Source organism: Sturnira hondurensis, unplaced genomic scaffold (genome assembly GCF_014824575.4).
Source record: "Sturnira hondurensis isolate 20B ecotype Veracruz unplaced genomic scaffold, ASM1482457v3 Scaffold0004136, whole genome shotgun sequence".
Taxonomy (NCBI): domain Eukaryota; kingdom Metazoa; phylum Chordata; class Mammalia; order Chiroptera; family Phyllostomidae; genus Sturnira; species Sturnira hondurensis.
The window spans coordinates 46,015,907-46,040,333 of NW_028076767.1; the positions used below are offsets into that span (position 1 = coordinate 46,015,907).

General features: G+C 39.6%; 1 protein-coding gene across 2 annotated transcripts in view; it reads right to left on the reverse strand.

Moving 5' to 3' along the window:
• Window positions 1-24,427, reverse strand: part of CERS6 (ceramide synthase 6) — a 289,780-nt gene that overhangs the window by 102,231 nt on the left and 163,122 nt on the right. For both annotated transcript variants that reach the window (XM_037044542.1, XM_037044543.1), the window contains exon 4: window positions 20,583-20,640. In XM_037044542.1, coding sequence (XP_036900437.1) covers window positions 20,583-20,640 — 58 coding nt within the window. The remainder of the gene's footprint in view (window positions 1-20,582; window positions 20,641-24,427) is intronic.

Below are 24,427 nucleotides of genomic sequence, written 5' to 3' on the forward strand. Positions count from 1 at the left end.
AGTACCGTCAGTACAGCCTAGGGAACACAGTCAGTAGTATCAGGCTGAGTATGTGTGGGGCCAGGTGGGTACTGAAGCAGCAAGGGGACCACTCTGTAAAGCACACGATTTCCTAACAACTTTGCTGTACATCTGAAACTAATACAGAATAGTATTGAATGTAAACTCTAATAGAAAATAAATTTTAAAAAGATAGCTATTTGGAAACAGAACCAGGGCTTATATGTATTGGACCTGAATCAGATTAAACTCACTTTAAAATCTCTAAGTAAGTTATGTTCTTCTTAAGTTTTCCCTTTAATTAAGCACAGGACTAAGACACAAAGTCCAGCATAAATAACGCCCCTATTTTGTTACAAAACCCTTTGTTACAAAATCTTTTATTACAAAATCATTAGCATGTAATTCTGTAACATAACCATATCACACTCAAGTATCCCATGTGACATTGTAGGTGAAATGTTCAAACTAAAACTATAAATAATCACACCCATATCACTACCCTACCCACCATGCTCAAGCAGGCGTTCCTTCTGCCAGACCCTGTGTTGTTGCTCCAAGGGCTATGGAGGAGACAGTTAACATGAGTAAAATGACCATCTGGACGAGAAACATACTGCATAGCCCTAACAGACTGTCCTTAAGAGGAGGAAGAGAAAGTGCTGCCTTCATGAGACATGAGAACCCAGGTAAAAATAGGGCCTAGACTGATACCGAAATGCACCACTGTACCATGCATCACTGTAAAATACCACAAGTCAAACTCCTCTTTAGGCATCTCGGTATTGCTATATATATATATATAGGTAGTTAGCACGTCTAATTCTCACCATTTAAGATAAATTACAGCACAGGTTAAACATGTGCCTCCAAAGACTTCTTCCTCCCTTTACTAAGAGAAACTTTCTCTCCTTGGTATCCCCACTCCCCTTTCTCTTACCACCCAATCCCTTCATGTTACTTATTCCTCACTCCTGACCACTCACCCACCTCTTACCCAATCCACAGGATTTCCATAATCCTGAAAGCACAAGGAAACTTTTTTATGCTACTTTGTTCGACAAGAGTAGTACCTGAAACATGAGGCAATGAATAATTATTAATGCTTTTACAAAGGTGACTATTTGGTAGCAGGAAAAACAAAACTGCATATTCAAAATGATACAGAAGTCCCTGAAAGAGAGTTTCGTGATAACTGAAGGGCCACTCTAAAGCACCACGAGCTGCCATTAGCCTGGACCTGGTAAGTAGACTTCTGGCAAACCCCCATTCAAAAATCACTGGAAGTCAGATGAAGTAGATAAAAGCAACCAGAAACTGCCTCTGGAATTAAATAAATAGATAAAGGGGGTAAAGACACTTTATATTGCCTCACAGTCTTTCTATAAATTAATCTGGTGGTGATTTAAGTGCTCCAGAATTTGGGCTGTTTTTTTTAAGGATGGCATTGATATTTGTTGGTAGGGCTAAAGGAATGCAAAGGGATTAGTCCCTGCTCGGCCATTCTCAGTGTTCAGAGCAGGAGGGAAGGCTGCAGGAATAAACTAACCAGCTCTGTCAATGATTTGATGGTAGAGACAGACATGACAATAGAGTAGAGGCACTTTCCTGGGTCTACTGGACACTTCTTGGCATCTGTGACTCCTGCCCCTTCTCTTCTTTAACGAGACACCAACCGCAATGCCTGCAGTATGAAAAGTGGAAATTCAGGATACACTTTGGCCTACCCAAATGGACAGATGTTTCTTTGCCTCTTACTATTTCCCTAACATCAGAATTAAACCTGTAGCATGTAGGCAACTACAGACAAAATATTAGTATTTATGTGGAACAGCAGCTCCTTTTTTAAAATTTAAAGAATGTCTATCTCTTAGTGCTTTTTTCCCCTTCTTTATTTTGAAATTTGTCTCACTTCTTATTTCACTTTATTTAACATGACATGGCCATCCGTCCGTGTGAAGTAGATCTCATCTACCTCATAGACAAACAGCAGATCTGGTTCAACAACTATTTATTATTTGTTTTCAGGAACTGACCTAGAGGTGCTTAAAGTAAGGTTGGGGAGGTGCATGGTAACCGTGCAACAAATACGGCAATCACACTCTTCAGAGTTCGCTGTGGAGACAACAGGGTGTTGTGGCCTGGGAGAGGCAGAGACAACACAGACACCTTAAGGGGCGGGAGAGGAGGAAGGGGAAGTGGACGGGAAAGGAAAGGCAGCTGAAGCTGTAACAGAGATTTACGTAATGGGCAGGAGGTCGCCAGGTCAGGAAGGGATGGCAGCATTCCTATCTGCCACCGGCAAACAGAGCTGTCATCAGGGGAGGGAAGCAGGTCTTTCCCATTACCAAGTGAAATGATCCACCATTAGTACAGTGCATTAAAAACTTTCCTCTGTTGAAAAATATAGCAATAGGATTTCTGACTACCCAATGCTTAATTTTAGTAGAAATAAATACTTTGAAAACTAAAAATATTCTTGGTTTTTATCCCATTCTTTCTTGTGTTAGATATCCACATGAAGACAAAAAGTAGTATCAATGAATAGGTTTGATTTTGGGGATTTCACCGGTCACTGAGATGGAGTATTTCCACTGAGAGGTCATTTAACAGTGACAAATGCAGGCAAAGAATCATACAGCCTGGGACTGTATGGCATACAGGACAGCTCTGCTACTTAAGAGTTTCTCAACCTCCAAGAGACTTTCTTTTCTCTTCTAAATAGGATAATAACACAAAGCTTAGGGCTAGGGGAAGATCAAAGAAACGCCCCAGGGCAGGGCTCAGCACAGCACAGCACCGGGCAGTGGGCTGAGGAAGCACCAGGCGGCCCTGGCTGGGTGCCTTTCTCCTTCCCTGAAAGTCAGCTGCCTGCTCTCCTCCAAATACCACAGAACTAAACTGTATTTTTAAATTATTTGTATTATATACTAAGCATAATATTAATAAGATAAAGAGCACTTCTGGTCCCCCCCAAAGTATTTACCATTTTTGTTGAAATGTGGATATCCTTTGACTTTTTCCCCCTTCTGCTTAGTTAGTGACACTAAATAAAAATGAGTAAGTACATAAGTAATTAAATAGATATTTTCTACCTCTGTGGGAAAAATATCATAACAGAAAGAACTCCTTTTTGGCAGGGGTGGGGTGGGGGCAGGTCATGAGAAGTCATTTTTCTGGAAAAGAAAGAAGAAATCTTTTCAAAGTTTCACTTTGTCTTTTTCTCATTTTTATAAGTTATTTTAAATACACAGAGAACATTCTGCCTGTCTCCACTGTCCCCTTTTTAAAAATTCAACATCAACTCTTCAGTACTGGATAAGTTTTCGTAACAAGCAGGGGATGCTTTCACCTGTCTGCAGCTGACCTGTGGCCAACTTTTCCGGGTGTACCGGCCCCACACACCCACACGGATACACGGAGCCAGTTTTCCGCAGCATGGTAGCCGGTGCCGGGCACAATGGCTAGCGTGACCGTTGCAGTGCCCAAAACAGGTTCTGCTGCGTCCAGGTTTTGCTTTGTCTAATTCATTCCACACTCTGCAAACAGTTGGCCTGTCTCCAGCTCTAGTTCCATCATCCCTCACCTCTTCATTCTTTCTTTCCTAGGTTTCCTGCTTAGCAGTTAATTCTTGACCTGGCCGTCATGGCCTTTGCCCACCTGCCCCGTTTGCCTCTCATCATCACCATCACGCTTGCTGCCTGCCCTCTTCTACCCCTAAACCCACGGCTCCCCTCAAGTGCCAACCCCTCGCTGTCTATTCTTTCCAGACACTGTTCTTCCCGTTCCCTCCTTTGTCATCAGTGGAGCCTCCTTCATCATTCATCCTCAACACCACACGCTTAGTTCACTCTTTGCTGAGCACCACGTCCCCAATTCTCCCTCCTCCTCTGATCTTCGGGCTGTGGGTGCCGCCATGGCGGTGCTTTTATCATGTGCTGCCTGACGCCATCCACACTTGTGAGCAAGTCCTGTTGTCCGTTAGCCTGTAAGCTCTTTAGGGATGAAGAATATGTGATCCCTCCTTAGAAAAACTTGCAATATTGTGTTATCTCCATTCTCAATTAAAATCAACATGTTGTCATAGAATTTCATTAAACTTTTTCCATGATTTTTGTAAGAGAACAACATGAACATTCACAGCAGAAGCCCCTGCAAATCATCTCTAGCTTCACATGAGATGAGCAGACTTTGACTAGCAAGTTTTGATATGGGCTGTGAGTGGATTTTCACAGCATGTACGCTGAATAATTAGCATCAAAGATATTCAAGTCCCAATCCCTGACATTGGTGAATGTTACCTTATGTGGCAAACGCCACTTGCAGATATGATTAGGAAAAGGATATTGAGATGGGAAGATTATCCTGTTTTATCCAGATGGGTCCCTACTATAATCGTAAGTGTCCTTATAAGGGAAAGGTAGAGGGAAATTTGACTACAGGAAAGGAGGACTATGATGACAGAGCAGAGATTAGACTAGCTATAGAGCTGTGATGTTGAAAGAAGAGGCCACAAGCCAAGGAAGATGGGCAGCCCCTGGGAGCTGAAAAGGCAAGGAAGTGCGCCCTCCCCTGGAGCCTCCTGAAGGAACCAGCCCCACCAACACCTTGCCTGTAGCCCAGTGAAAATGACTTTAAACTTCCGACCTCCACAATTAGAATACATTTCCGTTGCTTCAAGCCACTAAGTTTGTAGTAATTTCTTACAGCAGCCACAGGAAACCAATACAAATAGTAGGGGAGTGTTTAGCATTTCTGGGAAGCACAGCGTATAACACAGTAGGTCTGAAAATGAGGTCCCCGGTACTGCCATCATCACTCCCTGAGCACCTGCTGGAAATGCAAATTCTAAGGCCTCATCCAGACCCACCGAATCGGAACCCCTCGGGGAAAGCCCAGCCATCTGTGCTTCAACAAGCCTCCAGGTGGTTCTGAGGCAGGTTCAAGCTTCAGAATGACTCCTGGAACAGTTTCTCTTTGAACTAGGTAATTAACAGGATGTCATGCATTTTGAAAGGAGAAACTCGTTAAATAGAATGTCACCTCTTCAGAAGGCTATGAGAACAGCAAGTGAAAAACAGCAAGGACATTCCAAATATAATGCAGCACAATAAATTTTCAAAAGTCCTAAAATAACAATAGAAGCTATCAGCAATTGAAAGTCTATGTTATTTTTGCTTAAAGCTTTGAACCAGCAACAGTAATGCACGGATACACTCACTGGAGTTAACTACTAAATAAAACACTTGCAGGCAAAAGAAAGTTGAAGTTAATGGAACCACAAATTAGTGCTTTTTCTCCCAAAGCCAATTTCTCTATTATTCGGAGGGAGTTCATTCTACTTCTATCCATTTCTCAGCCTAGAACTGCCACACTGAGCACAAATGTTACAGTAACTGCAATTAAAAAACTTCAAACGTATATCAGGAGGAACTTATAAAAAGAAGAGAACAGCATCAAGTATAACTTTTACATATTATTACCATACAATACCTATTTTTAAGCCAGTTTTCAGAGCACAAACATCTACTTATTGAATGAACAAATGCATGAACGGATGTCACCTCTTGGTCAGAGATGACCATAATTATCAACCAGTATCAAAATTTAAACTGTACTTTTAATTTCTACACTCTCATCCAACGGACTACATCAGTTAACTAAGTCATCTATAGAATGGTGTTTTTCTTTTCGGCAATCAGAGTTTTGCCTGTCTTTGTCGAACACACCCCATGCTCATCAACACTTCTCGAATGACCTAGTAATCAACTAGAGGAGACCATTGTCTCAGGCCAAAGGTCTGGTCAACAAGAAAAGGCAAGTGGGAAATCATTTTCCTATTTAGGACCTTGTATATTAGATCAAGAAAACCCAAATCAAATGGCAGCCACAGTATTCTAATTTTGTCTTTACATGGCCCTTTTCTCACAATTCACAGGAAATCAAGATAATTAGCAAAGGACCACTTCATCAATTTCTTTACAGCTTCAACTGCTAGTTTAAGAAAAGCAACTGAGGTGAGGGTGAAAGGGGCCATGGTTAGAATAAGGTGAAAGAACTATTTCTTGATTCATGCTTCACATACCAAAGACACGTGTGTGTGTGTGTGTGTGTGTGCATGCATGTGCGCCTACACGGGGCATTGCAGTCTGGTTATCACCAGCCTTTTATATTGAATGGCTGGTGCCAAATAACCTTTCTGCTTATGCTGAACACCATGAACCCTATTAAGAAACTCTGTGTTTTGATATCCTATCTTCTACTTTTAACCCCCTAATGAGGATCTGCTATGGAGAGAAATACAAAGGAGAAGCTGACAACTGACAGCAAATACCAGGTATCCTTACAGTGAGGACATGCAGGAGAACTAAGCCTCTTTAATATCCAGTCTCTTCAGTGCAACAGTCCAGCCCTTCCCACACACATTTCCAGTTTACTTCCCAATTTTCCCTTCATATAACCTCAAACAGACCCTGTACTTCCCTCTCTGCACTCTCCACCTAAGGATGTTTTCACTAACGCCCATCGACGTCAGCCCATTCACTAGTGCTCACACCAAATGCTGCTCTGTGCAGTTTTCTTCCATTTCCTCAACTGGGTCGCTTTTCCATACTCAGACAGAGCATGGAAAATGCTTCTACCATTCTTCTACCATTTATCACAAAGTCTTGTCCCATAAGTATTTACAAAAAGTTTTTAGTGGTTGGCTCTATTATGAGATCCTTAGAGGCAGAACCATGCCTTCCCTCTCATATCTGCCAGTATGTTTTGGCCAACTACATGTTTCCTCAATATTAACTAAACTGAATTAAATGCTTACGCTGACTCCCAGGGAAGGAAAAACAACACTGGCTCGAAACTCAGACTTTGCTAGCTGTTTTATCTGTGATACTTAGAATGACCCCTGTCATAGGTCAGTGCTCCACAGACACCAGATGAAGAACAAACGAACTGAGCTCAGTATCTCCCATCAGTAATTGACAGAAGCTGCTGGAGAGCCATAAATGAAATGCCCTTTAAATAATAGCTTTTGCTCCTCAAATGTGTGTGCCCACATTTCCACTCAATAACATGCAGTGACTGCTTATGTGGCAGCCATAGAATATCAGAAATCATGATTAGGTTTTATTATTTTTTAATGGAAGCGTAACTTATATGCAATAAAGTGCATAAATCTAGGTGCACAGATTTTTAAAAAAGATTTTATTTATTTTATTTTTTAGAAAGGGGAAGGGAGAGAAAGAAAGGAAGAGAAACATCAATGCATAGTTGCCTCTCGACACCCCCGACTGGGGACCTGGCCCACAACCCAGGCATGTGCCCTAGACTGGGAATCGAACCAGCGGCCCTTTGATTCCCCGGTCAGCACTCAACCACTGAGCCACACCAGCCAGGGCTGTGCACAGAAATTTGTTGCATGTCCACATGTGCATATACCTATACTGCATGTCTGCATATGTATACACCATGTCATCAGCATCCAGATCAAGACGCAGATTTCCAGCACTCCAGTAGGCTCTGTGTTGCCTTCTCCCTCCCTTTATAAAACTACCTCTATCACTATAAATTAATTTTGCCTGAAAAAATATTTTATCCTTTCCATTGTTCACTACCTTATGGAAGCCTGAATTCCTTGAGGACAAAACAGCCATCATCTTTCAGCTTTCAAAGTGTCATTCCAAGGTGACTGGTGTCACCAGACTTTGCTCAAAAATTGCTAAATAAGGACAGCAAGAGCCTCTGGCAGGCAGGCCTATTCTCACGTGCATTGATCAAGGAGAGGAGGGCTAAATCAAAACAGAACACGTAAGCCCTGGGTCCTACTTCACAGCTCACTCTAGCAGACCCACTATCCAAAAGCTCTCTGAACCACTGTCTCGAAGCTGCATGTGCAGCTATGGTCAGAGCACGAGCTGGTCAGAGCGGAATGCCCACTGCTCTGCTCCACACGGGGTGCCTGTCCTCGGTGCTCCCTTCCCACTCCGCACACACACAGGCAAGACCGCACCTTCCCTGAAGAGACAGAACACCGATTTCAAAGGCAGAAGTAGAGCATCTCATTCCTTAGCCCGGAAAGCTGTTGTTTCTAAGCGAAGATCATCTGGTCTGCTCCATTACCGGTGGTCAGGAGAAGGTTTTATTATGATGACCACGGTCTGTAAAAGTCATTAGCTCTTGGACTTCATTAAAACAAACCTGAATAAGAACACTGCTGTCCTTGCTGAATTCAGAAAAGGATTTTTCTTCAGATGTCAGATGATGATTCAGCTAATGCGGAGTGAATGTGCTGGGACAGATTTTGATACGGGGATCAATATGTCATATCAAATTACCTGAACTCTTCTGAGAGTAACTAGTTTTCTATGTCCCATGGGAGCAGGAAAGGAGTACTAATGCGATTCAGTTCTCAGGCACTGCCTTCAGCCAGAGGAAGCCTGTAGCACTCGCTTTGTTACAGCAGAAAAATGAGGAACCATGTCTTTCTGCTCTAAACTTTGGAGACGTCAAAGTTTATGCCCCTAGGGGACTGTCTAATAATGAATGTCATATTTAAATCGGTGTTATTTTAGTAGCTTATGATATACAGTTCCTTTTCTTTATTTCTAGAGTTTTTACAAAGATGATATTTTATTAAGTGAGCTGAAAAGATAAGATTCGTGGTTTGATCAAGCATTGAATCCACAAACCCTTGTTTAAATAATTGCACAGAGCACTCAATAAGGCGGCAGTCGTCACTTGTACTCGGGAGCTGACACAAGTTCCTTTCCTCCCACAAAAATCCATTTCAGCTTTATGAACTCCTGCAAATCCTACAATCTTCCTACTTCACCGTCTGGAGAAAGCTGTTGGTGTAAATGTCATTCTCCCCAGACGAAGCCTGAATACAAAGCAAAGACAACCTGGGTAAAAAAAGGCTCCTCAATGCTCCTTAGAGAAAAATTTTACACAACCAAAATTAAACTACTGCATTTTAGTAAATAAAACACTCTAAAGTATAGCCTCAGTGTTGATGAAATTGTTTTATAATCTGAACGTGTGTTAATTTATCCTAGGCAATGAACAATTTCCCCTAAAACACATTCCCCAAAATGTAGAAAATACTGACTTGAAGAGTATATTAATGGTTTACTAGTCACAATGTAGGGATAAATATGTACCATAAAAGGAGAAAAAAATTGTGTTGCATGATTACATTGGTTTATGTAAAAAAAGGACATTTATACCCGGTTTGAAAATCAGCAGTTTCTGATGAGATCCAAAAATACTAAGAATGCAGCCAGCCACAGATTCTCAAGCATGGTCAATGTGACTTCATTCGAAAGTAGATAAATAAGTGAGTATGGTGTTTAATTTGGGCCTTTTGAATATCGTCTCTAAGTTTAACTCTGTAGTGTTAAGATAAATATAGTTATAGGGTAGAGCCTCTGTTTTTTCTTGTTAACTGGTCAATCCTGATTAGTCCAGTAGATCCACTGAGTCAGTAATGAAGCCTGGATACAATAGGCCATTTGCCCAAAATACCTGGATTTAAATCCAAGCCCTCCCACGGACTGGCTGTGTGACCTTGGGCAAATTATTGACCCTTTGGTAGCCTTGGTTTTTTCATCAATAAGGATGAGGAGTTACATTGTGAAGCCCACAAGAATGAATGCTAAGTGATCAATATAATGCCTGGCCCACAATGAGTGCTCGGTACCATAGACCTGTCACCATTATAATAATTATGATTATAATTATCAGAAGTGATTCAAAATTTCATCCCAGCTATGCATTAAGCCAATTGCATTTCCAAGTCCATTATCCATATCCAAAAAAAGTGGGACTTTCACAGTGAAAAAAGTTTTCTTAAGTGCTATACAGAATAAAGAATTCCAAATTATTATTATTTTATTTAAAAAATATATTTTGATTTATGCCGTTACAGTTGTCCCATTCTTCCCCTTCACTCCCATCCACCCTGTATACCCCTCCCCCCATTCCTCCCCTTTAGCTCATGTCCATGTGTCACAAGTTCTTTACATTCTACATTTCCCATACTATTCTTGCCCTCCCCCCTGTCTATTTTCTACCTACCATCTATGCTACTTATTCTCTGTATCTTTCCCCCCACTTCTCCTCCTCCCACTCCCCTGTTGCTAGCCCTCCATGTGATCTCCATTTCTATGGTTCTGCTCCTGATCTAGCTGTCCTCTTAATTTGCTTTTGTTTTAGGTGTGGTTGTTAATAACTGTGATTTTGCTGTCCTTTCACTGTTCATATTTTTTATCTTCTTTTTCTTAGATAAGTCCCTTTAACATTTCATATAATAAGGGCTTGGTAATGATGAACTCCTTGAATTTGACCTTATCTGAGAAGCACTTTATCTGGCCTTCCATTCTAAATGAAAGCTTCGCTGGGTAGAGCAGTCTTGGATGTAGGTCCTAGCCTTTCATGACTTGGAATACTTCTTTCCAGCTCCTTCTTGAATGTAAGGTCTCTTTTGAGAAATCTACTGACAGTCTGATGGGAACTCCTTTGTAGGTGACTGTCCCCTTATCTCTTGCTGCTTCTAGGATTCTCTCCTTCATTTTAATCTTGGCTAATGTAATTATGATGTGCCTTGGTGTGTTCCTTCTTGGGTTCAACTTCTTTGGGACTCTCTGAACTTCTTGGATTTCCTGGAAGTCTATTTCCTTTGCTAGACTGGGGAAGTTCTCCTTTATTATTTGTTCAAATAAGTTTTCCACTAGTGGCTGTTCCTCTTTCCCTTCTAGTACCCCTATAATTCGGATGTTGGAATGTTTAAAGATGTCCTGGAGGTTTCTAAGCCTCTCCTCATTTTTTTGAATTCTTGTTTCTTCCTTCTTTTCTATTTGGTTGTTTCTTTCTTCCTTCTGGTCCACTCCCTTGATTTGAGTCCCAGTTTCCTTTCCAACACTATTGGTTTCCTGTGCATTTCCCTTCATTTCAATCAGTTTAGCCTTCATATGTTCCTCTAATTTGTGGCTAAAATCAACCAATTCTGTGAGCATCCTGATCACCAGTGTTTTGAATTGTGCATCTGAAAGGTTGGCTATTTCTTGGTCACTTAGAATTATAGGCTCTGGGGCTTTGAGCTCCTCTTGAGTCATAATGTTTGGTCTGTTCGCATCTGTTATGTATAAGGGGTGGAGCCTTAGGTGTTCACCAGGGCTGGGCCACCCAGTTGCTGGGTTGTGACGCAGTCTGGCTGAGTGGTTCCTTGTTGTTGGACTTCCATACAGTTCAATTTTCACTGTTTTGGCTGTGCTTTTGTTACTAAAACTTCGCTGTCTTTAAATTTAGTTGTGGGAGGGGGCACAGTGTTTCCACCTACGCCTCCATGTTGGCTGGAAGTCCCCCCAAATTATTATTTAACACAGGGCACATAAATCTGCTATGGAAGTAGAGCTTGAATATTACCATAATCCCACCAGAGACTAAAAATGCCATTCCAGGGCATTCTGGGCAATAGGGTCATGTGAAGAGAACCCCCGAAAGGAAATTCAGGGACCAGAGCAGTGAGGTCTAGGCAAACATGCCCAGTAGAAATTTTTTTCTATGAAACTTCTCTATCTCTTTGCCTTTTATATAAAATTCAACTTCTAAAAATTGTTCTCCTTTTTAAAAGTAACAACTGCAAGCTCTTTCATAACCCAACATACCTAAGTTTATGCACAGTCATTCCATTCTAATTCCTACATCTTAGGGGTTTATTAATAGAGAAGAAACTACATAGTAAAGACATTTTGAGAAAATAACTATTCACAGTTCTGCCTCTCTAAAAGAAATCTCTTCATTTTTACCTATTATCTTCCATTTATCTATATATATATGATAACCACAGCAAAATGTACAAATGAGTTTGTTGCTTATTTTTAGGTAAAATTATAGTAAATATTTTATTAGGTCTATAAATAATATAGTTACTTTACAGTTATTATTTTTAAATGGTTGCACACTATTGTGTCATTTTGATAGTAATAATTTAAATAATTCTACCAATATTATACATTGAGATTTTAAGTTCTATTTTAGATTGTTATAATTTTATGCATGTATATGTATATTCATATAAATTTTTAAGTTATAATAAATAAGTTTACAAGTATACATTTTCTGGTTCTGTACAGTTCTTTTCTAAATTCACAGAAGTTGAACTGCTAAGTCACAGTATATGAACATATTTATGGTTATTATTTTAAATAACCATATTGATTTCTAAACAGGTTGTATCAGCTTACCATAATTATTAGCTATTGCAAATTCTTCACTGAATTATGGAGTCTGAGTTTAAAAATGTTATGTTAGTTCACATTACTGATTTTGGAGATGTAGCAATGAAATCTCAGAGAGATTAGGTGACTCATTTAAGGGTGTAAAACTGATAAATGGCCAGGTCTTCTGACTTCTCATGAGCACTCCCACCCCCAAATCATGTTATCTTTACTTTCTCGCTGGCCTCAGAATGTTCTCCTCAGAAAAAATATCAGCCACATGCCAACACAGAAAGGCAAAGGACAAGAATGAGGGGAATCAGAGAAAGTTCAATGTGGATGTGGGTGGAAGGGGAAAAGGAAGATACAATAAAGAAAAATATTGAAGGACAACTTCCTAAGGCCATTCCAGATCATTTCCATTCCAGAAAGTGCATTACCCATTTGTAAGCATCAAATCATGGTCATAATGAGGGTTCTTACTTGACAGAGACAGGAGTAGCATAGTATTTAAAGGTTTCATGTCAAGGGATTAGAGAAGATTCAGACATTCAGTTTTCAACAGAACCCACCTCTCGATCAATCAGTGATAATTAGTATTATGTCTTAATTTTTAAAGTGCTTTATGGCTTCCACAGCACTGCTACACACAACAAACGGAGCAAAGAAGGGCATGCATTGTTTTCCCATTTACAGATGAGAAAACAAGGTTCGGGAGAGCAAAGTTCCCATTAAGCGAAACTGGCAGAGGCAAGACTGAAACCTCCACCTAGAAGTCGACCTTCATGTTCTCCCATAGTGAGGTGACTTTTATTTCTTAACAAGGAAGGTCCATTTGCTAATGAAAACAAATAGATACATGTTATGGGAACTACTAGGTTTCTGAAACTTGTTTTCTAAGGTTTTTTGTTTGTTTGTTTGTTTTGTTTTTTTGTTTTTATTCCTAAACTGACCTAGAAATTTTAAAGACCACTAGACTGACTGGCTTTGATTTTGTCCTGAGGCGAATCAGTTCTTCCTTTTAAAGTTGTTTCTTCTTCTCTGAAATGGGAAACTTGAGATAGCTGATTTTTAGGGTCCCTTACCAATGTTTTTATCAATGTCACTTGCAATTCTTACAAAACCATTTGAAGGGGGCCATTTTCTTGGGTAAAACTGTAAATGTCAAACCACCTTAAACAGCTGACATACTCTAAGCAGTTTCAAAACTGGTTAAATGACACAAAGAACGAAATNTTTTGTTTTTTGTTTTTATTCCTAAACTGACCTAGAAATTTTAAAGACCACTAGACTGACTGGCTTTGATTTTGTCCTGAGGCGAATCAGTTCTTCCTTTTAAAGTTGTTTCTTCTTCTCTGAAATGGGAAACTTGAGACAGTTGATTTTTAGGGTCCCTTACCAATGTTTTTATCAATGTTACTTGCAATTCTTACAAAACCATTTGAAGGGGGCCATTTTCTTGGGTAAAACTGTAAATGTCAAACCACCTTAAACAGCTGACATACTCTAAGCAATTTCAAAACTGGTTAAATGATACAAAGAACGAAATTTAAAATGAACACATTCTAGTGGCTGGACAAATTTTATTTTCTCCATCAAAATGAGCAAAAAATATGACAATGTTGTTCCCATTTCATAATGATTCCAAGTTCACCAATAAGCAAAAGAGAACACTTTAAAGCATGACACAAAGGGAACACTTTGTGGCTTTGTTTGAACTTTGAAAAGCATGCCAAATGAATAACGGAAGGCTATTCTTTAGTTCAGGTCAGATGCAGACAGTCTGAGAGAAGGGCAGAGCGCTCATTCTGCCAGAGTACTTTTCAATGGTGACATTTCAACCCATAGTCATGAAGTCAACATAATAGGTGGCAATTGCATTTTTAAAAAGTGTAATAAAATGAATTACAATAAGTCGTTACAGTGCATCACAGAACGCAGCACAATGGGAAGGTTGGGTTAGTTATTCAGAGACAGCCTCAGCTGGGACTTTGCAAACTACCCTCCAGCTGGCTGGGAGCTGGCGCCTTGCTGAGTCCTGCCTCTAAGAAGGCACTACAGGAGGCTGGGAGGCTGGGAGGCTGGGAGGCTGGGAGGCTGGGAGGCTGCAAGAGGAAGATGAGATGTGCTCCTTTCTGTTCTGCTTCCTGTTCTTGTCATCATTGCCCCTCCCTCAGTGATACATCTTCACCCCCACCCCCTGCAATGGCAGTTCATTCCAGCAGTAGCAATTACTGCAGTGTGCAGTTTTTGTCATTCGCAGAACCAGCCTCACCACAGTTCCTCGGGTCCCAGGGTACCCTCCTCAGAGGTCTTGTCTGGCTCTATGGTTCCTCCCCCAAGTTTTCAGCTTCTGACAATCCAGCCTATTGCTCTAAGCCCCAGTTCTCAGAGAGGGAGCTTCTTCCTGCCAGTACTACCTCCGTAATACTTCAGTGTGGTGCTTACCAAAGTGTCACGTACAAACAGTGCTAGCTCTTGGAATGTTTGCTGCTGCTGCCCCACCAGAATGTAGATGAACCACATCACTAATCATACTATGTAGTTCAGCTGACTTTTCTTCATAGGTGGACTTTCTCAAAAAAGAAGCAGTAAGTTGATTTACATTCAGGTCAAGCTCCTTATCTTAGACAGCAAACCGTGAGCAGATCAATTACTTAGAATAAAACGGTCATATCCTCCTTGGTTAATGATTCTGTAAATTATAGTCACTCCTAAAATAACTCCTGTGGTTTCTGTCTCCTAATAGAACACAGACTGATACAGAGGTTAGATATAGGTGTATTTGGGGGGGGTAAATTCTATGTTTTACGTGCATGTGTATAAAATGAATTATGATACAAAGTGCGCCATGTGGTCAAAAAAGTTGGAATGCATTAGTCTAACAGGCAGATTGTAACAAAAAATCTACCTAAACCCCAGCTGCATATATATTTACATTACCTTCCTGTGACACAGTATTTTTTTTTAAAGATTTTATTTATTTATTTTTAGAGGGGAAGGGGAGAGGGAGAGAAATGTCACTGTATGGTTGCCTCTCGTGCACCCCTTGCCGGGAACTGCATCCCCTGCTGGGAACTGGCCTGCAACCCAGCCATGTGCCCTGACTGGGAAACGAAACCCGATCGTCTGGTTCGCAGGCCCCGCGCTCAGTCCACTGAGCTACACCAGCCAGGGCTGTGACACAGTATTTTAAATAAATAAAGGAACTCAAAGAAAAATATTCAAAGAACTCCATCCAATGCCAACTTCCACTTACAAATGAGAAAGAAGGTAACAGGAAATGAGAGATGACTTGCTTTATTTTTAAAGGCTTGATATGTGGTTTCTGTTAGGACCCGGCAAAGTGTTGATTTGCATGAGTACATTATGTGGCAAGGTCTCAGAGCACTTGAAGTAATTCTGAGTCTTCTTCTATAAAAGTTCTCATCTCTGCCAAATCATATTGACAGGCAAAGAGTCACTTGTGTCCAGCAATTATAGGAAGAGACCAGTGAGCCAGGCCAATCTTCACCCATTTAAATATTTCCTACTAACATAGCAATAGCTTTACTTAATAGTTCACTAACATGCCTGTATAATGAAGGCCTTCTAGAGTCTCCTTCCATGACTGAAGTTAGTGCTCTCCATAAAGGGAGCGCTAAGCTAAGAAAACAAAGACAATATACAACATACGCACACCCGAGCAGTATCTCATCATTATAAATGAGGCTCATTCCCTGATCTGTCATCATGAAACTACAGAAGACATTTTGCTGATTTCACAGAAACATACATGCTTTACAGGGTGTCTGAAAATTGTGAAATATAGGGCCAATTATTTCATTACTTATTATAGAACTATTCATAGGGTGACCATTTAATTTCTCACTCAAACTGGGTCATTTGACTATAAAGGGGAATTAGCCCTAAGACATATTGAATGGCTACCCAGCTCATGCAGGAAGTCAGCCTGTGTATTGCTCCAAAGATACAATTACATGTCAACCAGAAGAACCATGACATAATGAAGATGAAGGTAGCATGTCCGTGGAATGAAAAAAAAGGTATGATGGGTGCATAGTTCTCCATATTTCTAGGCATTATGCATATGAAAACATACTTTGTTACTTAGGGCCTTGTTCCATGAGGTATCCTTTGGCTTTTCTCAGAATACCTGGAATGTTTTTTTAAAATAAAGCATACATGGCAACCATGAATATGTGCCTTTTCTATCTTGGACAGTGGGGTCGTCATTGACCCAGGGTCCAGTTGTGCTCTAAAATCCACAGCTACATTTGCAGGAATGCCAAGCTGGACAGGTTGCTTCAAGACAATGAAACACAGGAATAATAAGGGCAAGCCCACTTCTGGGAGACAGGGGTCTCCTCTGACAACCACCTGTGGCTCCAGGACTCCCAGGCGGCCCTCCTGAACTGTCCTTAGAAAGGCACAGCAGTCTTAGAGCTCCACGCAGCGTCTTCCCATCCTTCCCTGTTTCCTGCACTCGGGGTCAGATTTACACTGTGGTCTTTGGAGGCTCTTCCAGCCTCCCTCTGACCCCTGAAGTATGTTTTCGCATGCATAATGCCATTTTCTCTCACAGGCATTTCCCCTGATCAGTTCCTTACATTTAACCTCTCCCTGGTGTCTCCTTCTCAGAGGACCACAACTAAGACAGTACCAATGTTTACTGACATAAGCCTAGTTTAACATGTATTTAATTAAAAACTCTTAACTGTCTTATTCCTAAGTATAAAAAATAGTTTAAAACTGAGGGGACTTGGACCCTGGCTGGTGTAGCTCAGTGTATTGAGCGCGGGCTGCGAATCAAAGGGTCACCGGTTTGATTCCCAGGCAGGACACATGACTGGGTTGTGAGCCAGGTCCCCAATGATGGCCACAAGAGAGGCAACCACACATTGATGTTTCTTTCTCTCTTTCTCCCTTCCTTCCTCTCTCTCTAAAAATAAATAAATTTAAAAAAACTGAGGGCACTTAAATCACTCATATTTATATTTTGAAACTCTACTTAAAACCCAAAGAGATATAGGGTTCTTCCTATAGGGTTAAGCCAATTCAAAGTAAAAAAGTTAACAGCATTTGATCAAACTCCAGTATTTAACCTCAATGTACAAGGGGAGGAATCCCCCAAACAGAATTTATTTATAGAAAAAAATTGTGTATTTATTTTTATATGTTTAAACTTCAGTCACCTTCAAAGTACTCTCCGTTTGATGCAATGCACCTACTGAGACTTTTTTCCCACTGCTGAAAACAGTTTTTGAACTCCTCCATTTTGATGCATTTTTGTTTCGCCTCTTCCACATCCACAAAATGTTTCCCTTTGAAGGCTTTTTTTCATTCAGGGAAACAAAAAAAGTCATGTGGGACAAGATTGAGTGAATAGGGAGGGTGGGGCATGGGGGTCATGCTGTTTTTGGTCAAAAACTGCTAAACACTCAGTGTGGTGTGGCCCGGGGTGCTTTTACATCACCCATGGTGAAATGGGCAAATGTGTTCAAAGAGTTCCAGAAAAATTCACTGATGCCGAACACAGCCTCTCACAACAATGCCAGGGGGTGCACTGATACAGTTGGATTTCTTGAACACTAGTCTAACAGCGGAAGCCTGTACAAGGGGCCTGCCCTCCAGACAATAATTCCATTTCCTTGGGGGTCACTCTGTTGTATTTCAATGTGGCAAAAGAAACCACAGCTATTCTTACACTAGAGATGGATACCCCTAGTCTCATCTATTAAATAAGTTATTTAGATCAATGCGTAACTTTTACATGTAAAGATCTATGGTTTTCAAAATTTATTCAATAAAATTGTTTGCATTTACTTTCTAAGATTCTCTATCCATTATGGGAGGTAGATTCTCTATCCATTATTGTATTTAATAAATATTAAATTTCAGGGTAAAAAGGTTCTTAAAGGTACTTAATCCACCCTAAATGATGAGCTGCATCAGGTTCACTCAATCTACAGGCAGAAGAAAATCAGACAGTTCAGGCTGCCCCGTCATTTTTCTAAGAGTCCACTTAATAATCTATATTTTTGACACTGTAAATAAGAAGCAGCTGTGGCCTTTCACCTCTTTACACTGGTCCACCACCCTCGTATTTTATTTTAAAACCTTTAGGGTATTGTGAAAATTTGGATTAACTTCTTTTGGTTATTTTTGCTGCTGTCTCCATAATAATATTTTTCCTCTCAGGTTAGATGGACAAATATATTGTCCACACCAAGGACGTTAATAAAAATATACTTTCAATATCTATTAAAGTAAATACTTAAAGTTCTATAACAGAAACAATGGTGGTACATTGGATAAATTTTGCCACCTTAACTGAAGAAGGAAGTCATTTGGAAATCGTGCTAAGGTTAGAGCGGACTGGTGAAGTGGAGAAAACACTGGAGTAAGAGACAGCAATGTGTTTTATTTCAGTTTTAGCCCTTAATAACCTGACTGTGTGACCTTTGGAATGCTACCTACCTTCTGCTTCCTGAGCTGGGAAATACGAGGGTGGGACAAGATGGCTTATGAAGTCCTCTACAGCTAGTTCGGTAACATGGATTCCATGGGCACTTTCTATCACACATGACCAGACTAAACAATATAGTTCACCCACAACTGGCTGCATCCTAGACACGACTAAAGGAAGAAACCCAGGTACAAAGAATTCAACACAAAGAACAACATCTAGTTCTCCTTTTCATTTTTTAAGCATGTGTTATGACTAGGAACAATTTGAAAGGGAACTGGTATAGTTTAAACAAAAAACACTTTTGAAACAAATGTTCTACTGACAGGCCTTCTTACAGCCTTCTACAGAGTCACTCAGGACTTGAGGATTAAAAGCATTCTTGTCCCACTCAGTTTGTTTGGGGACAGACTGAAGCAGAACTAAGTGTCAAAGTGTTTCCTGTTCTGATGACAGATGGCCAGGCTGGCTGTGTGAGAGCTATAAGAGACCAGATCCTGCAGGGGATCTGGGGAAAAGGGAAAACAGTGCTCCTGCCTCTCATTAGCTCTCCTCGCTCACCATCAGAGCCCTTCACCAACAGAATGCAACGTGAACTCCAAGCCGTGACCTCAGCGAGCAAGTTGGCATTCCCATGAGCACAGCTCTGCATGTCAGCCAAAATTTCAGGCAAAACTATTTCCTCTCCCAAGCTAATAAAGTTGTAAGTATAAAAGCTCTATAGCCGTTCTTTCCATATTTTCCCTAAGTAAGTTTAAAAACTAGAACAGTATGGTTCCAAAATAAGCACTTTCCATCACATTTATTTACCCAAGTTGAGAATTTCTTCATGCTCGACAAGTCTACAGAATGAAGTTCATCCTTTTCAATCTACTCAAATGGCCTCTGGGGCATGTGCTGTTATTGAGTGAAAATTACATGTAGTTACCAAAGGAGAAGATGAGTAAAAAGAATGTTTCCTTTAAGAAAACAAGATATTGGGAAATAGCAGCTCTTTATAATAGAATTTACCACAGGCAGACAGTATCTTGTAACCCAGACTTTAAAAAGAAAAACATATTTGCAGTTTTTATATCAATATTTACATGAGAAGTTACTAGTTAAGGCACGCCACTTGGCACAATGCCCTATTCTGGAATAAAATTCTGAACTAAATAAAGATGAAATGGATGTCACTTTAAAGGTTAATAATATTAAATATTAAAACAAATAACTTCCCATTTTCTGCCAATAAATCACTACTCTTAATACGTGCATGACAATGAGAAAATAAGTCTTCATGAGTCTTGACTTTAGGCAGCCTAATTGTTAGTAGTGACATGAAGCATTGAAATGACCGAGAAGACTGTGGCAGCCTCAGAGACCTGCTTTCATAGTTGAAGGTGCCTCACTCAGTTCATGCAAGAAGTACAAAGCACCAGGGGAAATACAGTGTATTAAAGCAACTGAATTTTCTACCAGTAGCTGGTGTTGCCCTATTAAGAACCATGCAGACACTAAAATATAATTCTACTGGTGAAGACTACAATGATGACACACATTACAACTGATTTTTTTCATGTTGTATGACATGGGCATGAACTTCTTTCAAAGCCTTTGGTGGATTTTTTAAGGCTCCTAAGCCCACAGCAATAAATAATCAACTGGAATGATTGGAGGACTTAGCAACATCTTTCACTGGAAAAACAAATTATTTTCAAAAGTATTTTAGGTATCTGACTAAAAGTTACTTACTATAAAGAATAAACTGCACATATTTTTGTAAGTTAAAAAATGCACAGCTAATTCTTAAGAAGCCTATTATGATTGTTTAAAATATTACCATTGTCACACAGGAAAAAAAGAGATCAGGCTTACGATCACATAAGAATTATATGAAGTAACTTGACAGGCCGTACCTTTTTCAGGAACCGGACTCCATAGGTAAATACATAAAGGTAAAATGAAAATCTCCACCTGTAGAAGGTTAGAAAAAATTCTATGACATTTGGCTTATATATTTCACTGAATATTCTGAAACACGTGAATAAAAAAGTCTATTAAATATGGCCCCCAACCCCATCCATGCCCCAACCTGAGATTAAATTTAATGAGCAATTTCAGTGCGAGCTGAACACATACACACTCATGTGCATGGCTTATTGCAAATATTTTAAATATTAGTAGTTATATTCACAACTTAAATTTCCTTTCACTTAGTTAATGTATTTGCCCATTTGCTCATCTTCTCTTCCCTTTCCTCTGGTTAATCATTCATGATGGGCTGTATTTCAACAACATGAAGATCTATAAGATAGTTTTGAATTCTGTCTGATTCAGATATTAACTTGACTTAACTGAAGTTCACATTTGTTTTAATAACGAAAACCTTAATATTTTGAAATCAGGTAAGGTATTCTTCTTCATTTGTCTTTTATAGATATTTATCAACATCTTGGTGGATGTTACTAAATACAGGAATCCATCTGAAATCTAACTCATCCATCTGAGGTACAACTTAATGACAATCTTATACCAAGCCAAGCTGTAGATCTAGTTCGTAGACTTTCCTTTTTTAATGAGAAAAAAATGTTAAGTTCTCCTTCCATTTTAAATGATTTATTTAATGTTGCTGCACCCTTACAAGCTGCTAGGTTTCACTGAACAGGATTCCTCAGATTATCTTATTAATGATGTTAAAGATACTGGGAGTTGTAAGTTGTAAACTCAAAGGAGAAGATGACTAGTCAGCTTCAATTTGTCAGGAAGTGAACTACTTTTTGTGTTTACAAGCAATGTAAATTTCAAATATGGTGAACAAAGAATTATTTTAGGATAGTATTCAAGTTATGGAAAAAATTTCCTGGAAGAAATGACAGCTACATTCACGCAAGGGACAGAGTAAGACCCCACAGCAGATACCAGTGTCCCTTGGAGTTTTGCTCTTGGGTTGAGTAACTCTTCAGACATTCTGAAGTTCAAGTCAGAACTAACAGTTAGAGAAGTGCTGAGAACCTCAGGTTGGAAATCTTTAACTAATAGTTCATAAAACCTGAATGCAGTAGGAATCAATAAAAACTGATGGAAGCAGTAATTATTTGATGAAAGCTTCCAAAAAATGTTGAGAAGCGAAGCTTCTAAAACCTCACACAAAAGCTCTCCTGTGATTAAAGGTGGTTCCCTTAGTTATTGCAGAATCAAAATCAAGGACTTAATTTTGGCTTTTTTTGAGTTTTTTAATTTAAGTATAGTTAGTACATAATCTCATGTTGGTTATATTAATTGCAGGTGTACAATCGATAGATAAATGGATAAAGAAGATGTGATATAGATCAGTAATACACACATACAATACAAAATGGAATACTGTGCAGCAATAAAGAAGGAATTGTTGCCATTTGCAACAACATGGGTAGATGTAGTGAAATAAGTCAGACAGAGAAGGACTTAATATAACCTCATCTCTCTCCATTATCAGTTTTTTGCTGGTTGTGGGTAAGAATGTGTATTTCTTTCCATGTGGGTGTACAAATTCTCTATCAGAAGCCAAGACCAGGGATAGCTTCAAGGCATGTAACTTGTGCAAGTCACATGGGGTCCCATGTTGGGTTTAAGGCTTTGCTCTATCTTGAAATTCTTAATCATTGTTGAATGAGGGGCCCCATTTTATTTTGCACTGAGCCCTGAAAATAATGTAGCTGGTTCTGGTTAAGACACATAGAATCTCCAAACATCGGACAGATCTATTAACATCCTTTGACTTCACTTCCAGCTCTATCATGGGAGAGTAGGTTTATATTATACTGCTTTTGTTATTATACTGGTGGCCCAAGGACTGGCTAGCACAAGCGATCTCCACTTCTCTCTAGTTCCTTTCAATCCCTATTATATTAACCCAACCTACTTCGTGAATTTGCAGGTCACTTTTCTGGGCCCTAAAAGCAACTGAATTTGCAACTTAAGTAATTTATAACAGCTGCTTTAGCTCTAAGACTTTTATTAACAGGCAGTGATCCGGTAGTTTTTACATACGTAAAATAAAAAATTTATGGAAGTCACTGGAATTCCTACAATGACTTATGTATCTACATTTTTATTTCATCACAAAATGGGCGAGTTTTCATAAGACATAGGTTCTATTACATAAAAACAGATGCCTCCACCATTTGAATAACAACTTGTGATGAATATTTACACAGAAGAGTTTATTTCCACAAAAATATCTGCAGAAAGCAAAATTTTCAAGCATTCTGCCACATGCAGAAAGTACTTTTAAACTTTGTTAGTTTCATATAAGTTAAAGTTTTACATGGTGTCTAGCTAGCTACCAGCCTCTGATAAGGCCTCTCCCAACTTCCCACAAACGTATCTGTAAAAAGGGGTAAATAAAGGTGTGTGTAACCACAAAAAGGAGGGAATAACCTTCAACCTGTTCCAAGAATCAGAGAAAAAATTCACAACAGAAAAAAAGAATAAATTAGATTTTTAAAACGTAATAAAAGGCAACAAGAAACAAGCTATGGGTCTTGCAGGAAGTAGAAAAATCTTTGTATGTCTACCTATCTCCACTCTCTGCCACCTTGCACAGAAATGCAAAAATCTGTATCATTCAGAAACCCAGCCAGCTCTCGGTGATGAATGATGTTTNTAAAGGTGTGTGTAACCACAAAAAGGAGGGAATAACCTTCAACCTGTTCCAAGAATCAGAGAAAAAATTCACAACAGAAAAAAAGAATAAATTAGATTTTTAAAACGTAATAAAAGGCAACAAGAAACAAGCTATGGGTCTTGCAGGAAGTAGAAAAATCTTTGTATGTCTTCCTATCTCCACTCTCTGCCACCTTGCACAGAAATGCAAAAATCTGTATCATTCAGAAACCCAGCCAGCTCTCAGTGATGAATGATGTTTTTTAGCAGCAGGAGAATACCCCCCATCCCATCAATAGTGACTGAAACTTTTGAACAATGAGTGGGAAGAAAGGGAGGTACTTAGCATCCTAGGAGATTCAGTTGCAGAAAAGCAGATTTATGGGCAAGATGATACAGGGGCATTACATTCTGGGTATTAGATTCTTATGTAATCTATACACAGAGTAACGAAGAACAAGACACTGGGGGTAGTTGCTTTAGATAAAACCCTTTTAGATCATGAGAGTGCAGCGGGGCTTATAAACTGCCAGAAGATCTAAAGAGGACTTTTACTGGCAAACAGGACAGAGCATGAGGCCAAGACCAACCCAGGCACCCATTCTGTGAGCAGATCTAGATGGATTATTTCCAAACTCGGGAATAATGAAAATAACAGCTAAACATCAACATAGGTGTACTAGGAAGTACTGCGTAAGCGCGTAATGAAACGAGCATGCTGAAGTTTCAAAGGAAGCACCATCTCCTGAAAAAGATTCCCAAAGAAGTCAGAAGTAAATGTTAGAAAAGTGTCTGGCATTGTTAATATAATATAAGAAGATAAGTCCCTGAAAGTCAAAATTAGAAAACCATCAATAAAGACTATTGGGTAAGATAAGAAGATAGCGTAGGTGAAATAAAGAGGCTAAAAGTGAAGTGACAGCATTATTACCCACACGGATGGCAAAGTAGACACATACTGTGTAAAACTAACTCATCGATGGAGAAGATAAACACCCATGTGGGGCTGGAGAGAAGACCAATAAGTGGAAGAACACCCCAGATCTGGGGGATGGGAAAAACCAAGCCCAATTACAGTTTTTCTGTGAAAACGCAAGAGAAGAACTGAAATCGAAGC